The sequence below is a fragment of the Lemur catta genome, chromosome 7 (genome assembly GCF_020740605.2).
Source record: "Lemur catta isolate mLemCat1 chromosome 7, mLemCat1.pri, whole genome shotgun sequence".
NCBI classification, from domain to species: Eukaryota; Metazoa; Chordata; class Mammalia; order Primates; family Lemuridae; genus Lemur; species Lemur catta.
Window position 1 is genome coordinate 95,737,441 of NC_059134.1, and position 21,697 is coordinate 95,759,137.

Below are 21,697 nucleotides of genomic sequence, written 5' to 3' on the forward strand. Positions count from 1 at the left end.
GTGCTGATTAAAAAAATAATTCATCATGACCAAGTAGGCTTCATCCCAGAGATGCAGGGGTGGTTTAACATACGAAAATCTATAAATGTAATTAACCACGTAAATAGAAGCAAAAATAAAGACCATATGATCCTCTCAATAGATGCAGAAAAAGCATTTGACAAAATTCAACACCCTTTTATGATAAAAACACTTAACAACATAGGCATAAATGGGACCTACCTAAAAATAATACAAGCCATATATGACAAACCCACAGCCAACATCATACTGAATGGGGAAAAACTGAAAGCATTCCCACTCAGAACTGGAACCAGACAAGGCTGCCCACTGTCCCCATTACTTTTCAACATAGTATTGGAAGTCCTTGCGAGAGCTATCAGACAAGAGAGCAGAATCAAAGGTGTCCAAATAGGGACAGAAGAGATCAAACTCTCACTCTTTGCTGATGACATGATGTTGTATCTGGAAAACCCCAAGGACTCAACCAAGAGACTCCTGGAATTAATTAACGAATTCAGTAATGTCTCAGGTTACAAAGTCAATACACACAAATCAGAGGCATTCATATATGCCAATACCATTCAATCGGAGAACCAAATTAAGGACTCAATACCTTTCAAAATAGCAACAAAGAAAATAAAATATCTAGGAATATATTTAACTAAAGAGGTAAAGGACCTCTATAAAGAGAACTATGAAACGCTAAGGAAGGAAATTGCAGAACACGTAAATAAGTGGAAATCCATACCATGCTCATGGATTGGAAGAATTAACATCGTTAAAATGTCTATACTACCCAAAGTAATCTATAGATTCAATGCAATTCCTATTAAAATACCAACATCATTTTTCACAGATTTAGAAAAAATAATTATACACTTTGTATGGAATCAGAGAAGACCCCGTATAGCAAAAGCAATCTTAAGCAATAAAAACAAAATGGGAGGTATTGATTTGCCAGACTTCAAACTATACTACAAAGCTGTGGTTCTTAAAACTGCTTGGTATTGGCACAAGGGCAGGGACACGGACCAGTGGAACAGAACAGAAAACCCAAATATAAAATCATCCTCATATAACTATCTAATCTTTGACAAAATAGACAAAAACATACTCTGGGGACAAGAGTCCCTATTCAATAAATGGTGCTGGGAAAACTGGATAGCCACATGTAGAAGACTGAAACAGGACCCACAGATTTCACCTCTCACAAAAATTAAATCACGGTGGATAACAGATTTAAACCTTAAATGGGAAACAATTAGAATTCTAGAAGAAAATGTAGGAAAGACTCTTACAGACATTGGTCTAGGCAAAGAATTTATGAAGAAAACCCCTAAGGCAATCGCAGCAACAACAAAAATAAACGACTGGGACCTGATTAAATTAAAAAGCTTCTGCACAGCCAAAGAAATAGTCATGAAAATAAACAGACAGCCTACAGAATGGGAAAAAATTTTCGCATACTACACATCAGATAAAAGACTGATAACAAGAATCTATTTAGAACTCAGGAAAATCAGCAGGAAAAAATCAAACAATCCTATCAAAAAATGGGCAAAGGACATGAATAGAAATTTTTCAAAAGAAGACATAAGAATGGCCAAAAAACATATCAAAAAATGCTCAACATCCCTAATCATCAGGGAAATGCAAATCAAAACCACAATGAGATACCACTTAACTCCGGTGAGAATGGCCTTTATCAAAAAATCCCAAAACAACACATGTTGGCGTGGATGCGGAGAGACAGGAACACTCATACACTGCTGGTGGGAATGCAAACTAGTGCAACCCCTATGGAAAGCAATATGGAGATACCTTAAACAGATTCAAGTAGACCTACCACTTGATCCAGCAATCCCATTATTGGGCATATACCCAGAAGAACAAAAGTCATTCTTTAACAAAAACACCTGTACCCGAATGTTTATAGCAGCACAATTTACAATCGCAAGGATGTGGAAACAACCCAAGTGCCCATCAATCCACGAATGGATTAGTAAACTGTGGTATATGTATACCATGGAGTACTACTCAGCTATAAGAAATAACAATGATACGACATCTCTTTGGTTCTCCTGGAGAGAGCTGGAACCCATTATACTAAGTGAAGTATCCAAAGAATGGAAAAACAAGCATCACATGTACTCACCAGAAAACTGGTTTCCCTGATCATCACCTAAATGTACATCAGGGAAGGATACCAATTGGATATCAGACTGGGATGGGGGGTGGGGGGAGGGGATGGGTGTATGCCTACATGATGAGTGCGTTGCACACCCTCTGGGGAATGGTCATGCTTGAAGGTGCAGACCCGGGGAGGTGGGGGGGGGAGGGGATGGAGGTATGACTACATGATGAGTGCCAGGTGCACTGTCGGGAGAATGAGAACGGACGCGCTTGGGACTCTGACTCGGGGGGATGGGTGGGACATGGAAAATGTATATAACCTAAACTTATGTACCCCCATGATGAGCTGAAATAAAAAAAATATATATAAAAAAAAAAAAAAAAAAAAAAAAAAAAAAAAAAAAAAAAAAATAAAGAAACAACCCTGGAACATTTTTTTGACATAAATACACTGAACAACAAACAGGAAAATATGAAAATTTTTATGAAATCAAGCTGGATGACCTCTTTGTGACAGGCCATGACGTTGCTGTGTCAACATCTCAGAGTATGTGAATGTCACCACTTCTAACAGGTGTACCTTCAGCAGTAAAGACAAGGGCCATGGGGAATTTTGCTCCAGAAACTATAACTGTCTCTTTAACAAACCTTGGCCCAATTCAGTTTCCTCTAGCGTTCTACCAAGCCAACTCCCTAACTCTACATTTATAATGCTTAGCTTGAACATTGAGACTTATTACAATTGATCTTTATTTCTAATTAACAGAAGACTTCCATGAGCAGAAAATCCATGGACCTATTTTCAAGAATATGTCAGTTTTATTCAGTGAACATTCATACCTCCTTTGGAAATATACACTATTTAAAGTCTTTGCAGCACCTGAATGTGAGTGCGTGTACCTTGTGTGTATGCATCAATCTGGGAGAGAGAAACATGGGCAGCTCAGTCCATTAGGGCTGCTATAAGAAAAACAGATTGGGTAATTTATAAATAAACTAAAATTTAGTATTCACAGTTTTGGAGGCTGGGAAGTCCAGGATCAAGGAACCAGCAAACTTTGTGTCTGGTGAGAACTTGTTCTCTTCTTCAAAGATGGCGCCTCCTTGCTGTGTCCTCCCATGGCAGAAAGAGCAAACAATGCCCTTACACTTCTTTAAAAGGGCCTTAATTCCATCCATGAGGGCTCCACTCTCATGATTTAATCCCCCCTAAAGGCTCCACCTGTTAATGCTATCACACTGGTGATAAAGTTTCAACATATAAATTTTGGGGGAACATATCCACACCATAGCAAAGGGATTGGAAATTTTTGAGAATGAAAGGGAATGCAAAGAGAGCTTTAACTGATACATTCTAATTAGACAGTGGTTTTCCTGATATCACGTTTTTGAATATACTCACACTTATTCTTTAAGGAATATATATATATGTGTATGGAGGGGGAGAGAAAATAGATGGGGAGTTCAGTTTCCATTAAAACTATAATCCAAAATTTAATTTAAGCATCTCTCCAAGTGAAAATGCATTCAATTAAAAAAGGAAATAATTTAAAACATTTCTGTACTATATGATATTTAATAATCTCTTGCAAATAATAAATAGGGAAAAATAATGTATAAGAAAAAAAAACAAATGGATAGTCTAAGTTATTGTATATGGTTATTAACAAGTGATATTGTGACTTTGGTTTCTAAACACTTAATCCCTTTCTTCTCCTAATCAAAATATTATTAAAATAAACCCTAACTCTGGGACCCTATGAGATATAGAATGATTATAAAGTAAAGGTCCTATGTCTTGTATTTGTTTGGTAATTTACTTTATCCCTAAATAGATACAAATACTTTGAATGTTTAGAAAATATGTTAACTGAAAAAAATTATAATGAATAATGTAAGCTTGAACTAGACTTAGAAGGTAAATTAAATACCTATTTCAGATTTTTAACCAAAAATCACACAAAGGAAGGGATCCTTTTCCTTGTAATTACATTCCATAAAGCCTTCTTTACTTCCTTATTCCTGAGGCTGTAGATCAGAGGATTCAACATGGGGATCACCACTGTGTAGAACACAGAGGCCACCTTGTCCTGATTCAGGGAGTAGCTGGAACTAGGTCTCAGGTAAGTATAGATGGAGGCGGCATAGAACAGAATTATGGCTGTCAGGTGAGAAGCACATGTGGAGAGAGCTCTGTGCCTCCCCTCCCCTGAGTGCATACGGAAGATGGAGAAGAGAATGTAGGAGTAGGAGGTGAGGATGACCAGCAGAGTCCCAACCATATTCACACCAGCAAAAGTAGAAATGATGCTTTCTTCCAAGTGTGTATCAGAACATGAGAGCTTAAAAAGTGGGGGACTGTCACAGAAGAAGTGATGAATAACATTGGAGCTACAGAATGGCAAAATACTTACATAACTTGTATTGACCATGGAGTTCAGCAACCCTGCTGCAAAAGCCCCAGCTGCCATTTTAAAGCAGACTGTCCTGGACATGACCAAGGAGTAAAGTAGTGGGTTACATATGGCCACATAACGGTCATAGGCCATTAACCCAAAGAGGATGCATTCGGTTGTTGCCAGGGCGATAAAGAAGTACATCTGTAGGAAGCAGCCAGCAAAGGAGATGGTTTTCTTCTCTGACAGCAAATCTACCAGCATCTTTGGGGTGATGGTGGATGAATAGCAAATGTCCACAAAGGACAAGTTAGCCAGAAAGAAATACATGGGTGTGTGAAGTCGGGAATCGATCCTGATTAAAAGGATCATGCCAGCATTCCCCAGAACTGTAAGCGTGTAAATCATAACAAAAAGGAAAAAGAGAATAATCTGTAGCTCCAGGGTGTCTGCTAATCCCAGTAGGATGAACTCAGTTAGTGAGGTATGATTTTTTCTGGTCATGTAATACAAATATATTTCATATAAACTTTGTGTGAGGCATAAATTTTTCCCCCTTTGAAAATTTCGAGGAAGAAATAGAAATGTTAATGAGAGTAATCACACATAGAAAAAATTTTAGGATAATATAGCATAGTAACTAGAGTGACTGAAGAAAAAAAGAAAAATTAGAGGACAAATAGGTAAGCATTTAAATTTAATAAACAATTATCTCTATTAAATCTGGGTTGCAGACCTCCCAAATCTCTGACTTAAGTCCATATTTTCTGCTTTAGTTTCTGCAAATGCAAATACATTGTTCTATTCTTTCCATAACAGCCTACATCCAAAATGCAAATAGAAAAATCTTTCCTGAAATTTCTCCTATTCTCTGGAAAGGTATATGGATTTAAATCAAATATATTTTTCCCTCAAAACCACTCTGTACATTCAACTCCCAAACTAATGCATCATACCCTTTAAAATAGCTCTCATGTAACCCCAAGCAGCAAGAATAGTGAGCATTTCAAATAACCAATATTTTGACATCTATCTTATTCTTAAGCATAATTTTGTAATATTTTAATAGTGAAGCAAATGGTTGCTCTAGTTACAAGATATAATACTGAATTAATGCTATATAGCAGCAGACAGGTACCTGTCCATGGCAGTGAATAACAGCAACAGATTTTTATAAATTCCTTCTAGGTGGTGTCTTATCTCTTAGCCTATTATTTTTTTGTGTGTGTGTCTGGATTTCTCACTTGGAGGTCAAATATAAAGAGAAGAAGATTTATTTTCCAAATGTAGTGGAAAGTTGAATTATCTATTGTTAAAATTCTGGGACACTTTCTGATTAAATACATGCTGCTGCACTTAATTTGTTTTCCTTCAAGCAGATTGGATCATCATGGGGACTATAATAATAGGTATTAATTGTGGAGCCAATCCTCTAAAGGCAGGAACCTAAGTCTCCAAAGAAAATTATATCCAAATATATGGAATCAGGCATTACATGGCGCTTATATCAGGATACGGTTTCTGACCTTTATGTTATTTTAAAGTCAGAGAAAATATCTCAGTCAGTTATTTACATTGCCCCTCTCTCTGTATCTTGAGCTTATTCCAATTGAGTACATAGCCCACTGCCAAATTATTATTCTTTCCTGCCCAAAGGCAAAATAACCAAAAGTATCTTAAAAATCTAACTGGCTTTCATTTTCAATTCTAGAATCAGGCAGCCGCTAATTCTGTAAAATAGAATGAATGTTCCAATGAGCTGAGGAATTTGGCCTTATTGACATAAATGGATTGAAGAAAGCAGAAACAGGGAACAAAAAAGTAGCTTGGTCATTTCAAAGTTACTTTCCTTGCAGGGTTAAAACAGAGGATACTTCCTTATTACGCTGACTCAGGTTCACTGGAATCTTCTGTTTATTTGGAAAACAAGACCATTTCAAAGTTTGTTTCAATTTCCTGGTACTTAGCAAGGAGTCTCCATTCTGGCTTGGTCTGGTCTGCTAAGACCTAGTGCAGGAGCCCAGTAGAAAAGGAGGGCCTCTTACAAACTTTGTTTAATATCCCCTTTGTTCCTCCCTTTATCTGTATAGATTTAATTTCCAATCTAGTTCTATTCCTGATTGAAATTAATGAGAAAGGGAAACTAACTAATTAATATCCATTGTACAATGTTTAAAGACATATTACACCCTAAGCAAATCAAACAATGGTTACAATTGGTAGTAAAGGGAAGATTCCAGGAAGTTGTATGTGAATGCACTTTATAATATGGACTAAGTGTTCAACTACCTACACACTCCTAAAAATGTTTCTTCCCTGAACTGTAATTCTTAGCTCAGCTCCTTTAGAGACTCTTGTATGAAGAAGAGCAATATTTCCTCTAAGATACAAGACAATGATTCCATTAAATTGGAAACTAAGAATTCCACTGTGCCTTTTAAGGGTCATTACTGAAGCTTAGAAGGTAAGTATTTTCTCTTCTAGCTCCTTGGAAACTAAGGCTTGAGTATGTGCACTACTCTTGGCTAATCAAAAATTCCATTCCTGACTTTTGCATTTTTAGAAAGTGAAGCAAATTAAGAGATTGTTCACAATAGTTGGAGATGGAAGTGGGTGGCTATTGTCCTATGTGAACAAACTCTTCCTCCAGTGAAATCATCACCCTTGCTTCCTTTAGCTCCTGCGAGTTTTCTCAACTAGTTTTCCAGGTTCCTTATCATATCTATAAGTTATCCAATATCTTTTCAATGAATTCACTTTCTGCTTTAAATGAGCAAAACTATTTTATTGCTGAATGTGCTAATATCACTATTTGAAAAACACAATAGAACCCTTAAAGTTAAGCATAAACCTTATGCTTTAATAATACACACATTCCATATAGAAAAGAAACTTTTCTTTATGGTAATGTTTTCAAAAAATACAACTTGGAAATTATTTTGCTTATTTTTGTCAGACTTGTAAGGTTCTTAAATGAAAAAAGAAAGAAGAAAGAAAAAAAATAATTTGGGGACCTCTCACTCTGAAATGTTTTCAGCTGTATTTTTCCAACTTTTAATTCCTCACATACTTTTTTCTTTTTTTTTTTTTGTTTTTGAAACAGAGTCTTGCTCTGTTGCTTTGGGTTGAGTGCAGTGGTGTCATAGCTCACTGCAGCCTCAAACTCCTGGGTTCAAGCAATCCTGTTGCCTCAACCTCTCAAGTAGCTAGGACTACAGGGGAAGCCAGAACATCCAGCTATTAATATTTTTTCTATTTTTAGTAGAGACAGGGTCTTGCTCTTGCTCAGGCTGGTCTCTAACTCCTGAGCGCAAGCAATGCCACCTCAGCCTCCCAGATTTCTAGGATTACAAGAGTGAGCCACATTGGTTTTTTGAATGAGGAACAATGACCCTTTTAAAAATATATATACAGATATTTCATATGTTAAATATAAAGTCCCTATTAGCAACAAAATTGATTTCAATTTTTCCACCAGATACAAGAAAGAGGTCAGTTAGGATCCTGTATTTATCCATTCTCTAGTTTGTCCACTAAAGTGTCCGAAGGTATAAACTATGCCATTGGCAATAATTTAAGGAAAATTAAGATATAGACCTGCAATTTAAAATATTAAGAAATACTACTGCAAACGTTGCTATAATTGTGAAAGAAAGCTACCAGTCATAAAACGATTATCGTCAGCTGAACATGGTACTAAATGCTTACGTGTGCTATCTCAGTCTTGACAAGAATCTCATGAGTTGTGTAATTATTATTCATAATTTAAAAATTTATACAGATTAGATTAAATAAGTAGCTGAAGGTCCCACTGTTGTCAAATCGCAAAACTAGCATTCAAATTCAGGTTGCCTGAGTCTTATTTGTGTTTAATATTCAAGGTGTATTTCTTTTATGGCACCCAGAAAACTGAGCAACAAATAAAAATGAGAATGCCTTACAGTATCATCAATAGCATTGAGTTTGTACTTTAGAATTCCCTTACATAACTGAATACTTCAAAGTATCTTTAATTATATGAATTCGTAGTAGGCACTGATAGAAATCATAGAATTTATAGGAAAAATTAATCTTTTCTATTTGCTGGTAGAATTAACAGTGTGCTGTTGTTTTAATCAAAAATCTCTCCATGATGAAGACACATGTTTTTACTGCCTACATTACGGCCAATTATGTTCTATCCTTCATGTTTTTTATTTACAAGAAATCAGCCAAGCCACACCACTAGGAACAGAGTAATTGCCTACCCAAGGCCTACTGGGGTTGGGGATTATCTTGGGACAGTGCCCAACTTGTTGCAGACTAGAATATAAATACTCATCCCTTATAAGTCTTATCTCTAAAACCTGGAGAAAAATGTTGCTAGCTTCTTGTGAAAAACAAGTTCTACAAATTGAAAGTTCTATATGGTGCTAAGGTAGGTAGATGATTTATTCCCTAAAGCATCAACAATATGTCTGTTGTGAAGGTAGCAAAGCAAATGGATTTTCCTGAGATAAAATCTCTCTTTGCTGGCTCCCTGTCAGGATGTTTTTGGTTTGTTTTTGTTTTTCAGTTTGCCTGTGTATGTGGGCTTAGGAAGAGGGCAGAGAGTGGTGGTGGCATAGACCTAAGCTTAGCTTATCCATTACAATCACAAAAAATCACTGCCTAATTTGTTATGTACTTTATTGCTGTGAAAAGGGAGCTGACTACACCCTATTTAAGAATTTTGGGAAATCCAATGGTCTGAATCATTTTCTGCATCAGGAAGCTGAACCTCAGATTTTATAAGTATATAATACATATTCATCCACAGTGTGGCTAACTATTTTGTGTTTGTTCTTATAAATACAATCTAGGAGAATTTATGATTTTCAATTCAGATATTTAATTATTAAATAATCATAATGGCATTAATAGTATTAATAATGTATAAAATATAATTAATCTATTTTTATGCATCTACAATATATCAAACCCTGTAAAAGGTACTATAATAATTTTATATAGTTTAATCTTGTTTTCAATTCTATGGTATATTGTTACGTTAATTAAATAAATAGGTAAATTTAGCAGTAGAGAAGTTCAATGACTTCTAGATGATTAGGTGTCAGACTTGAGGTTAAACACAAGTTTGCCTAACTCCAAATCCTGTATGCTTAACCACCACAGCACAATGTCATTTATAAAAGACAGAGAATAGATTGAAGTAATTAGCTCTAATATTTCTATCATCTACATGTCTCCTTCAAAAAGAGTAGCAAATACAAATTCATTAATGGATACCTTTTAGAAATAGAAGGTTTGTCAGATGAGATTTCCCTGAAATCCAGTGGGGCCCAACTCATTTTAGGATATTTTTCTGATTTCAGTTCAGAGTAGAGTGAAATGAAATATTTAAGAAAAGTAAAGTTGCCCTGGGATACTCAGTCTCTGAATAATTGACTACAAAAAGCTTCTAGACAGTTTTTTAGGTAACATGGAGTTTAAGGAAGAAAAATATAACTTTGATCTCATAAAATGTTTATGGGTATAATATATAAACATTAAAATCATTAATATAAATGGCACTTGTTTAGATGAACTTGTGAATGTGATTTAGCCACCCAGTCTGAAAAATAAGAGTATAAATTAGATTATTCCTAAGATTCCTTTTGGCACTAATATTCTATAAATAACCTATCATAAAATTTCTACAGCAGTAGGAAACACTTCAACATCAGAGGCACCAGAGTATTTTGATCAAAAAGGTGGAACTGTGCGGGGTGTGGTGGCTCACACCTGTAATCCTAGCACTTTGGGAGGCCGAGGTGGGAAGATGGCTTGAGGCCAGGTGTTTGAGACCAGCCTGAGCAAGAGCAAGACTCTACAAAAAATAGAAAAATTAGCCAGACGTGGTGGTGTGTGCCTTTAGTCTCAGCTTCTCAGGAGGCTGAGGTAGGAGGGTCCCTTGAACCCAGGAGACTGAGGCTGCAGTGAGCTATGATGACACCACTGCACTCTAGCCTGGGTGACAGAATGAGACCCTGTCAACCTGTCAAGGAAAAAAAAAAGAAAAGAAGGCAGAACTGGAATCTAACTCTCCATTTGTTTAACCTGAGGAAGTTAGTTATATTTCTAGGCTTCAGTTTCATCATCTGTTAAAAAAAAAAAAGAAAACAGAAATGACAATATCTAATTTACAGGATAATCACGTGGCTTAAACAAAATGATGCATGTCAAATGCCCAGCAAATATTTTGGCTACTCTCCATAAATTTTAGCAACTATTGTTTTCATCGTCATTGCCATCATCATCATTAGTGCAGATAACTATGTATTGAATCTTCTGTTTTTGAAACAACTGATGTGCAAAATTAACAGACAATGTGATTTTTAGAAAGTACAGAAAATCATTGAGAAAAAATTATCAATTTTCCTATATCATATATATCAGTGATTAACAAAGTTACACTCTTGCCTTATATTTAGAATTTAATTTTTGATTTAGTGTAGGCTCAGGTGCGAAAATCATTAGATGTACTCTTGGTCACAGTTAGTTTTATTTTCCATATTAATATGAAAAATTTCTCATTGTCCCCAAAATATTCCAACACATATTTTAAGGATTGTATAGACATATAATATTCATTAATAAATTACCTACCAGTTTATACTATTCTTGAACACACATGTCTTTGACATAGAAATTAATGTGCTATCAGAAAATCATAAAAGAATGTGCACATTTTAAAGCTATTAACCTATAGAACAAATTTGTCTTCACTAAGTTTGGATCTAATTATATTTCAGCCATCATTGTATATTTGCCAGATCCTTCAGTAACACTAGAAATAGTTATTTATTTATTTGTTTGTTTGTTTGCTTGTTTATGTATTTTGAGACAGGTTCTTGCTCTGCCATGCAAGCTGGAGTGCAGTGGCACAATCAAAACTCACTGCATCTTCAAACTCCTGGGCTGAAGCAATCCTCCCCTCTTAACCTCCTGAGTAGCTAGGACTACAGGTGCATGCCACAGTGCCTACCTAATTTTAACTTTTTTGTAGAGACAGGGTCTGGCTATGTTGCCCAGCCTGATCTCAAACTCCTGGCCTCAAGTGATCCTCCGACCTTAGCCTCCCAAAGTGCTGGGATTGTAAGCAGGACCCACCATGGCCATCTCAAAGCCAAGTTTTAAATCTAGTCGTCTCTTGCATAACTAAATGATCTTAACTAGTATGGCAAGCAATCTCCCAAGATCACAGATGTTCTCTGGTGGAATTATATAATTTAACTGTGGAAATTTTTCCCCAACATTTTTCTCAACTCTACCAGGAAGAATGTGACTTTAGGACTATAAAAATACAGCTTTGTCTCTAAAGATTTTGCTCTCATTATTCTACCAGGTCTCATCACATGAGCCACATTCATCTCCTTTCAGCTCGAAAAGAACTAACATCATCATGTAAAGCCCATAGCTTTTAAAGAGCACCATGAAACACCTCACCTGAATAACATTTTCTGCTAGCAATAATGATCTCTAATTAATTCCTTTTAAAAAAGGACAAAAACAAAAATAAAATAATGTTACAGAAAATGCCATATCTTTGATTTTATTAACCTTCTGTTTTCTTCCAATAGACAAGAGAATAAAGATATTTTGAGGTCACCTATAACCCAAGTAGACTCATGTCTTCTGATATCAGCTATTGCCAACAAGAAGAACAAGAAAGCTAAGAAGATGTTGGAGAGTAATTTCACCATGCCAACAGAGTTTATATTTGCTGGATTCACAGATTATCTACCTCTCAGAGTCACACTGTTCTTGGTATTGCTTGTGGCATATATATTAACTGTGGTGGGAAATATGGGCTTAATTATTCTGGTTAATATTAATTCAAGCCTTCAAAACCCTATGTATTATTTTCTTAGCAACTTGTCATTCTTGGATATCAGCTATTCCACAGCAATTGCCCCTAAAATGCTGATAAATTTCTTAGCATCCAAGAAGAGCATCTCTCCCTATGGATGTGCACTACAAATGTTTTTCTTTGCTTGTTTTGCTGATGCTGAGTGTCTTATCCTGGCAGCGATGGCATATGACCGCTATGCAGCCATCTGCAAGCCACTGCTCTATCCTACATTGATGTCTAGGAGAGTCTGTATCTGCTTCATCGTGCTGGCGTACTTCAGTGGAAGCGTGACTTCATTGGTTCATGTCTGCCTCACGTTCAGGCTACCGTTTTGTGGCTCCAATATTGTCAACCATTTTTTCTGTGATATCCCACCTCTCCTGGCTTTATCCTGTGCAGATATCCACAACAATGAGCTTCTGCTCTTTGCCTTGTGTGGCTTCATCCAGACCAGCACTTTTGTGGTCATATTTATCTCTTACTTCTGCATCCTTATCACTGTTTTGAGTATCAAGTCCTCAGGTGGCAGAAGCAAAACATTCTCCACCTGTGCTTCCCATCTGGTGGCGGTCACCTTATTCTACGGAACACTTCTGTTTATGTACTTACGCCCCACCACCAGCTATTCCCCAGATACTGACAAGGTGGTTGCCTTGTTTTATACCATTGTTTTCCCCATGTTTAACCCAATAATCTACAGCCTTAGAAACAAGGATGTGAAAAATGCCCTCAAAAAACTATTAGAAAGAAATTGGATTTTCAAATGAATAAGGATTTACATCATTAAAGACTATCTAAAGCCTAGCTTGCCCTTCTAATCTCATCATCTCCAATTATGCCATGAAAATCTTATGTGTCAACTATTTTAAATGTATTACATTTTCTAGAAATAAAGTCAATGTTTTGTCCTTAATGCCTTAAAATTTTTCATTCTCTCTTACAGAAATGTTCTCTCCGAAATTATCCTACTCCGTAAAACATTACTGAATTAATAAGCAATAATTACTATCAAATATGTGTTCCAAAACACTCTATGCATTGATTCATTATATTATTTATCATATTGTATTGAAGGTATATATTGAATTGCCAGTCAATTCCCCACCCCCATATTAAAATCTTCTTGGCAGCAGGGAATATGTGTATTGGTTTATTTTTTCAATATATGTATAGCACCTGATATATTGCACATACTCCTTACCTGTGTTTTTAAGGGATAGATGGTTGGGATGGATATATGGATGGGTAGATAGGTGAATGAGTGGGTAAATCTAGCCTTCATTGTTTTGAAAATGAGTCTGGATTTGCATTTATAAAACTTTTATCTACAGGGGAATTTTATTAAATTCAGTGGTAATGATGATGGTTTCACTGGCTCTCAGAAAATCTGGTGCATAACAGTAGTCTCATTAATATTATTCTGAGTAAAGTTTTATCACATTGTCTCTCTTTAGGTTAAATTGATTATTGCAAGAAATCCCCTACTCTTTAATTAATAGTGGGTATTTGAGAAAACCAAACAAGTGTGTGAACAATATCAAGATTATAAACTGTATAAATTACTAATTATTTCTGTGCATGTTACTGACATTGTCTTTGAGGCACTATCTTCAAGAAGAGATGAAAAAATGCTCTAGTAATTTTATTCTGTAAATTTACAATGCAAAACCAATTATCATCAAATTATCAGATTTTTTTGCCATTCCTTTTGATCCTTCACTCTTTGTTTACTTTTTATTTTATTCTGACAAAGTTGAGGTAATAAACTATATTCATGTGAACACATAATATTGTGAATTTTGTAATAATTATGAAAATATAAATGACTTAGGTACATTGAATATAATCTTATACATTGACACAATAAGATATCACCTACCGAAATGGGTTGTGTTGAGGATTGAATAAACTAACATACGTAAAGCTATTAGTATACATACGGTTTGTGGATTAAATTATCTAATCTGTACAGACATACCTCAGACACACTGGAAGTTCAGTTCCAGACCACTGCAATAAAATAAATATTGCAATAAACTTAGTCACATAAATTTGCTGGTTTTCCAGTGCATAAAAAACTTATGCTTAACTATACCGCAGTCTATTATGTGTGCAATAGGATTATGTCTAAAATATGTACATACCTTCATTTAAAAATATTTTATTGCTAAGAAATGATAACAATCATCTCAGCCTCAGTGAGTTGTCATCTTTTTGCTGGTGGAGTGTCTTGCCTCAATGTTGATGGCTGCTGACTGATCAGCGTGGTAGTTGCTGAAGGTTGGGTGGCTGTGGAAACTTAAGACAATAATGAAGTTTGTCACATTGATGACACTCCTTTTCGTGGAGGATTTCTCTGTAGCATGCAATGCTATTATGATAGCCTTTTACCCACAGTAGAACTTCTTTCAAATTGGATTCAATCCTCTCAAATCCTGCCACTGCTTTATCAATTAAATTTATGTAATATTCTAAATCCTTTGCTGTCATTTCAACAGTGTTCACATCATCTTCACCAGGAGTAGATTCCATCTCAAGAAACCAGTTCCTTTGCTCATCCATAAAAAGCAACTCCTCATCCATTCAGACTGATCACTTGCTTGAGTTACTAGAGTAGTGACTTCATAAATTATCAAGGAAGTGGTTTATAGCATGCGCCACTGATTTCCCTATATTTAATTGTATTGTACTTTCTCTGCTTTGAATCTGTAACTGTATTCTCACTATGCACCTAAATCCATTTATCCATTGACTGTTTTGTTGAATTTTGAATTTCTATTGGTCTTTTAAGACATGGTAATACCTTCCGTTTGTATCCAAAGGCAATGCAATGTTATTATTCATTTGAAATCTTCACAACTACATATTATTTTGTCATAATTCTTGGAATTTTCTGAAATATTGGGATTGACATAAAGCCTCATTATTTTATTTCTCTGCATATAGCCCTCCGCCTTTATGTAACAATATCTAACACATACTAATGAATTAACAGAAAACTTAACAAAATCGTCTGCCACCCTCCCCCATGTTCACTACTGCTTCATTAAAATAGAAGTTACCAAAAAAAATTATAAGACATAACCCATGGATTTATGGTGCCTATTGAATTATTAGAGAGAAAAAAATGCATATATATACATATATAATATGTGTATTATATATATGTACACACACATTTTTTTTTTTTTTACTTTTCAAAAGAAGATAGACTAATGGCCAACAAACATATGAAATAATGTTCAACATCTCTGATCATCAGGGAAATCCAAATCAAAACCACAATGAGATCTCACTTAACTCCAGTGAGAATGGCTTTTATCAAAAAGTCCAAAAACAACAAATGTTGTTGTGGATTGAGAGAGATAGGAACACTCATACGCTGCTGGTGGGACTGCAAACTAGTACAACCTCTATGGAAAATAATATGGAGATACCTCAAAGGACTAAGAGTAGAACTACCATTTGATCCAGCAACCCCACTACTGGGTATTCACCCAAACAAAAAAAAGAAATTCTATTTAAAAAGACGTCTGCACTAGAATGTTTATAGAAGCACAATTCACAATTGCAAAGATGTGGAAACAAGAGAAGGAAGTAAAAGAAAAAACAAAACAATATGAAATAATAAAGGACAAAACTTCCTGCACTTGGTGGAGCAATTATATCCAACATTTGACTGGAGACACCTATTACATAATATAAAACAAACAAAGTAAACTTCAGGTAGAGGTGGGCCTAAATATCAAAGAACAATAAAAAATGAGATAAGAATTTAGCAATAAATAAACAAAGGCATCCAACTTGGAAAGGAAGAAGTATAACTCATTATTCTCAGGAAACATTATTCTGTATGTAGAAAATCCTTAGCAATGCATATAACATCAATATACAAAAGTCTAGTGTGTCTGTATATATTAGTAGCAAGTAAGCTACCAAAATCTTTCATAATACAATTTAAGCTGAAGACAAAAGCCACAAAAGTGTCTCTATGAGCAGACACATATTAGACTGGAGGAATAAACATTCAGAAGATAGGGAGCTGGGTTTATTTCAAGAAAGCCTTTTAAGAAGTAGTAGTTTTAATTTTCTTTGATGACATTCTTATAATCCAAGAAAATCAAGGAATTAGAATTTGAATGGAATTGCTAGTAAATCATCTAACATAAAAACATGACTATACACAATGGTGTGCCGGCCCCCATTGTTTGCTTTTTGCGTGACCACCTGGGGCTTAACTTGGTTTTGTTTGTTTGTTTTTTATTTAAGAGCTTGTTTTGCAGAACTGGAAGAGTGCTGAACAAACAGAAAAGGGAACATAGCCCCTCAGCATCTGCCAGATCACATTCTGAGAAGTCAGATGAAACCAGACCCACAGAAAACACCTGGTCTGGAAAACAACCACCTTTTATTTTTATTTTGCAACAACTGCTTTGCTCTCTCTCTATATGCCCAATAAAAATCCCAAGCCACTCATCCTCAGGCCGGCCTTTCTTCCTCCTTTCATGCTATGCCCTTTGCTCTGTTGGAAAGTAAAATAAACTTCTTGCTTTAAAACCTATCTTAATCTTTGAGTTGCGAATTCTTTCTCAGCCTGCAGTATGAGCCCCCATAACAGAATTGGTGCATTTAGCTTTTGTTTTTGGTATTTTCTGACAACTAGGCCAAAGTAAGATGTTCTCCTGAGAAGCGTGCTAAAGTATGGAGCACATGTAGAGAGCAAAGGCTCTTGCCCCCTTAAGGTTTGCTGAAAAACCACTGACGTGAGACAGATTGATTAGTAGGATGAAAAAGATACAAATGTATTTCATTTAACATGTACACACAGAACCCTGGGAATGAAGATTCAACTCCTCAATGAGGTAAAGAGGTTTCTAAAGACTAGGGGGTATGGGGAGGGAGAGAAGAGGCTTGACTAGCTCCAAAGGTGGTCTTGTTATGTAAATAAACGTCACAAGCGGCAGCCCTCAGAGAGAAAAGATATAGATAGTTAAATGGTTCTTTTCAGATCTTGAAAGTGTTAGACTCTCTCTTAATCTTATCTAGATCAGGAGAGGAAATGCCTGGCTGTTTGATGCAGATTCTTTACAGATGTAAATTTCCCGTCACTAAAGACAACTTTACTGTGTTACTTCTATCTGTGAGACTCATGATGTTCATTCCAAAATATGTCAAAGAGATATATTTTGGGTTAAAATTTTTAAAACTTCCTTCACAGACACCACTATGAATTCTGTTGTATTTTATTCAGAGACCATATATTCTGATTCCCACCTCCCCAAACATCTGCCCCACATTTCTTTCTATTCATTTTAACAGTCAAGAAATTGAATGCATCAGGGAATCATCAAGTTCCTGAGAGTTTCCTAAATCCCCCAGGAAAGAGGAGGAACTCTTAGCAACATATATATCAAATCCTTTTCATCAGAAGATTAACTCATGGGACTCCATTCCCGTTTGAAGGAAGGTAAATACATAACTGAACTTGTGATCTAAACCTATCTTCTGGTGTGAGTGTGTTTTGATCACCTTGCTCTTACTTTCATACAAAGGAGGCTGTGTCTTCAATTCTCATTTATTAAAGGATAAATTTGCATTTAATCCCACTGCCTCTGACTACTGTCCTGTAGTTTATTTAATTTATTATAACTGTAAATGTCGAACAAATTTAATTAATTGTGTTTGGTGTTTTGTTTTGTTTTTGTTTTGAGGGACTATAGCGAGATGAACATGAAGTTCCTAAATGAGCAAAGGAGTTGAACATTTTTACTTCTACTGGTAAGTTAAATTTACTTATTTCAATATCTTATAGACATGAATTCTGTAAATCAGTTAAAATTAAAAAATGAAGAGGAAGAAAAATGTATATTTGTATTTTAATCTGATAAACATTTCAAATTACAGGGGCAGGGAGAATTTGTAACTTTCCCAAGTAGGATAAGGGGTGGGAATTTATTTATCAATCTCTTTTTCTACATTAACATCAAAAGTATTTTGTGCAACTTCTACTGAAGTAATAAAAAAAATCAGCATTTTAATACAATGAAATATTCTTTCATAAGGATGAATTGCAATCTAAATCATAACTACATATTCCCATGGGATTATTCACCTATCCCTGTAGACACTCTAGATCTCACAGCTGTCTCCTTGTTTGTTTTTATTTCAGTAGTCTTGCAATGCTCTCTCCCTGAGTTTTCCTACTCTGCAAGAACAGTGTCTCCCAAATGAAAGGAGGATGAAACTACCAAATACATCATTCCTTATTCTGTAGAGGTAATGTTATGAGTATCCTGATTTGTTTAACATGTTTATTTCCTCACCTGGTCCAGAGCAACCCAGAGCCAATTCACTCCAGTCCATCCTTGTGGCAGAGTCACCTCTGCCCAGGTTGTCCTCACACACTGTCCTCACAGGAAGAAGCTGACTGAAGCTGCTGGGTGGGCCTTGATCACACATGGAGACAGGACCTGTGCCAGACCTGGCCCTGTCAAGGGGGCTGGTGCCTTGTGCTCATCACTCTTTCCTAGTTCCGCTGTTTATGCTCCTACAATAAACAGGGCTTGATCCCACTGTGAGCTAAAATAAGTCTTAAGCCTCTCAGCTGAGTGAATAGCCAAGAGGGCCCCAGAAATAACCTAAAGCTGAGTTGCTGACCATGAGGAGGGAGGCCAGACATGCCTTGTCATGCCCCACTCCCTTCTTAGTGATGTCCTTTGCAACTCATTAACAGGCCTAAGGCAATAGGAGACCAAGCTTAAATCACACGTGCAGGTCATCAATTTACCTAACAGATCACTTGAGTCTCGGTCTATCTGGGGGCTTGTCTCTGATTAATACACTTCCTTATCTTAACTTAATACATTCCAAGCCTTTAGACAAAGCTTCATTTCTTTAACCAATTACAAATTAAAACCCACCAATAACCTGTAATCAACCCCCCCTCGGAGATATCCCACCTTTTAAGGCCAAACAATGTACCCCTTCCATGTATGGATTGATGACTTTACATGTAATACCTGTCTCCTTGAATTGTACAAAACCAAATTGCAACTCAACCAAGGCAAGACCACTTTCTGAGTTTCTTGGGCATGGCTCCAGGCCACTGTCACACATACGTGGCTCAGAATAAACCTCTTTAAATTATTTTACAGAGATTTGGTTCTTTTCCTTTGACAACACAAACAAACAAAGGCAAAACAAAGTTCTGAGTTACTGGAACACAGGTCAGACAATTAAAATATCCATTTTGAATTCTTGCAGAAGATTGAGTGAGAGAAAATATAGTTCAGTTGAATTACTATGTAAGGAGGTAGGTCATAAGCCTCTGCTTATCCAGTGGGATACTGGTGAGTAATAGTTTGGGATATGGTTTAGATTAAGAATGAGATTCTTCCTCAATTGATTTTTAAAAATGATACGCAGTACTCCATTTAAGAATCTGGACAAAGCCAACTAAAAGCACAAAAATGTAGTCATAAAAGATGCTACTAATTTATATTTATATTTATTCCTATTTTTGTATAAGAAAAGATAGTTACATTTTTCAGGCAATATGTAGTAATGTGTTAGTTGTTTGAAATAGACATTGCATATTCTAAGAGTCATATTGCAGCATGAAAGGAAAGAAAGTAACACAAACAAGTATCTGTATGTGGTATAGGATTTATGTTTCATATTTGAGCTCGGAGTGCCTTTTTCCCACTTTCTGGTGGGCACTCTTCTCGGAAGCCAGTGCCGCTGCCTGTTTTCCAAGGATGACTGCAGAGTTCTTGGATGCTAGGTTCTTGCCTTTTGTCATATACAACTTAAAAGTAAAAGTGGTGTAGGAACTAAACCTGAAGGCATAAGTGCAATAGCTCAGGTTTAAATGCCACATCACAGTTTATTCTTCTCTCTTGATATATTTGGCATTAGCTACTCATAAATTCAAAGCAAGAAATGTAAAAGAGGGCTTCCATGGGATTGCATATTAAAGTTCTAACTTTGGTACTTATGCTTTTATAAACTGGACTTTTCTTTACATATCTTTAGAATGAAATTCATTTTAGTTTGTCGTACACATTAAGACCAGCATTTATTTGCATCCTGAAGCTAAAACCCTAAGCTAAGACCCTTTCTTTATCCAATAGTGGAATTTTTTACGGAATAGGCAAAAAACAGTTTTTGAAGAGAGTAGCAAATTTCTAGTTAAAATGTTCCGATTTTAAGGTTAAATAACCAGAGAAGAGAAGTCACTCAAATCACACACACAGCCAGTCAGGGATTTCAAATAGTCTTGATGTTGCAGTACTATTACTCTCAATTCATTCAAATCTCCTTATCACTAACAGGTTCCAAGAAACAAAAACACATGGCTGATGTGAACTTTACATTGGTTACGGAGTTTATCCTTTTGGGACTGACAGATCGTGCTGAGCTGAAGGTGTTCCTCTTCCTGCTGTTCCTGTTGATCTATACCGTTTCCTTGGTGGGGAATCTGGGAATGCTCTTTCTAATCCAGGTAACTCCCAAACTCCACACACCCATGTATTGTTTCCTTAGCTGTCTGTCATATGTTGATGCCTGCTATTCATCAGTTTTTGCACCCAAAATGCTGCTGAACTTCTTTGTTGAACAGGAGACAATCTCATTCTCCGCATGCATTGTGCAGTATTTTTTATTTGTGTCTCTCCTTACTGCGGAGGGCTTCTTGCTGGCAGCAATGGCTTATGACCGCTATGTGGCCATCGTAAACCCTTTACTTTACAGAGTGGCCATGACGAAGAAAGTCTGTGTTGTGCTCGTATTTGGCTCATGTGTAGGGGGTTTAATTAATTCACTGACACACACAATTGGCTTGGTGAAACTATCTTTCTGTGGGCCAAATGTCATCAGTCACTTCTTCTGTGACCTTCCCCCTCTGCTGAAACTGTCATGCTCTGATACATCCATGAATGAATTGTTGCTTTTAATTTTTTCTGGCATCATTGCCATGATCACTTTCTTGACTGTGATGATCTCCTACATCTTCATCGTTGCTGCTATCCTGAGGATCCGCTCAGCAGCAGGTAGACACAAAGCCTTCTCTACCTGTGCCTCACATCTAATGACTGTGACTTTATTCTACGGCTCCATAAGCTTTAGTTACATTCAGCCAAGCTCCCAATATTCCTTAGAACAAGAAAAAGTGGTATCTGTATTTTACACCCTGGTGATTCCTATGTTAAACCCTTTGATTTACAGCCTAAGGAACAAGGAAGTGAAGGATGCTGTGAAAAGGGCTATAGAAATGAAACATTTTCCTTGTTAA

At 36.1% G+C, this 21,697-nt stretch overlaps 3 protein-coding genes across 3 annotated transcripts; 2 read left to right on the plus strand and 1 right to left on the minus strand.

Annotated features, from left to right (window-relative positions):
* Positions 1–4,091: 4,091 nt before the first annotated feature.
* Positions 4,092–5,036, minus strand: LOC123641829 (olfactory receptor 5F1). The gene has a single exon (XM_045556762.1). The coding sequence runs from the start codon at positions 5,034–5,036 to the stop codon at positions 4,092–4,094; it is 945 nt and encodes a 314-aa protein (XP_045412718.1).
* Positions 5,037–12,233: 7,197 nt separating this feature from the next.
* LOC123642191 (olfactory receptor 5AS1) lies at positions 12,234–13,172 on the plus strand. The gene has a single exon (XM_045557093.1). The coding sequence runs from the start codon at positions 12,234–12,236 to the stop codon at positions 13,170–13,172; it is 939 nt and encodes a 312-aa protein (XP_045413049.1).
* Positions 13,173–20,683: 7,511 nt separating this feature from the next.
* Positions 20,684–21,697, plus strand: LOC123641933 (olfactory receptor 1052-like). The gene has a single exon (XM_045556874.1). It carries the CDS (start codon positions 20,687–20,689, stop codon positions 21,695–21,697), a length of 1,011 nt encoding a protein of 336 aa, XP_045412830.1. The 5' UTR covers positions 20,684–20,686.

Excerpts from the sequence above, each read along its gene's own strand:
- LOC123641829 (XM_045556762.1), bottom strand. The coding sequence starts at position 5,036 with ATGACCAGAAAAAATCATACCTCACTAACTGAGTTCATCCTACTGGGA.
- LOC123642191 (XM_045557093.1), top strand. The coding sequence starts at position 12,234 with ATGTTGGAGAGTAATTTCACCATGCCAACAGAGTTTATATTTGCTGGA.
- LOC123641933 (XM_045556874.1), top strand. The coding sequence starts at position 20,687 with ATGTTGCAGTACTATTACTCTCAATTCATTCAAATCTCCTTATCACTA.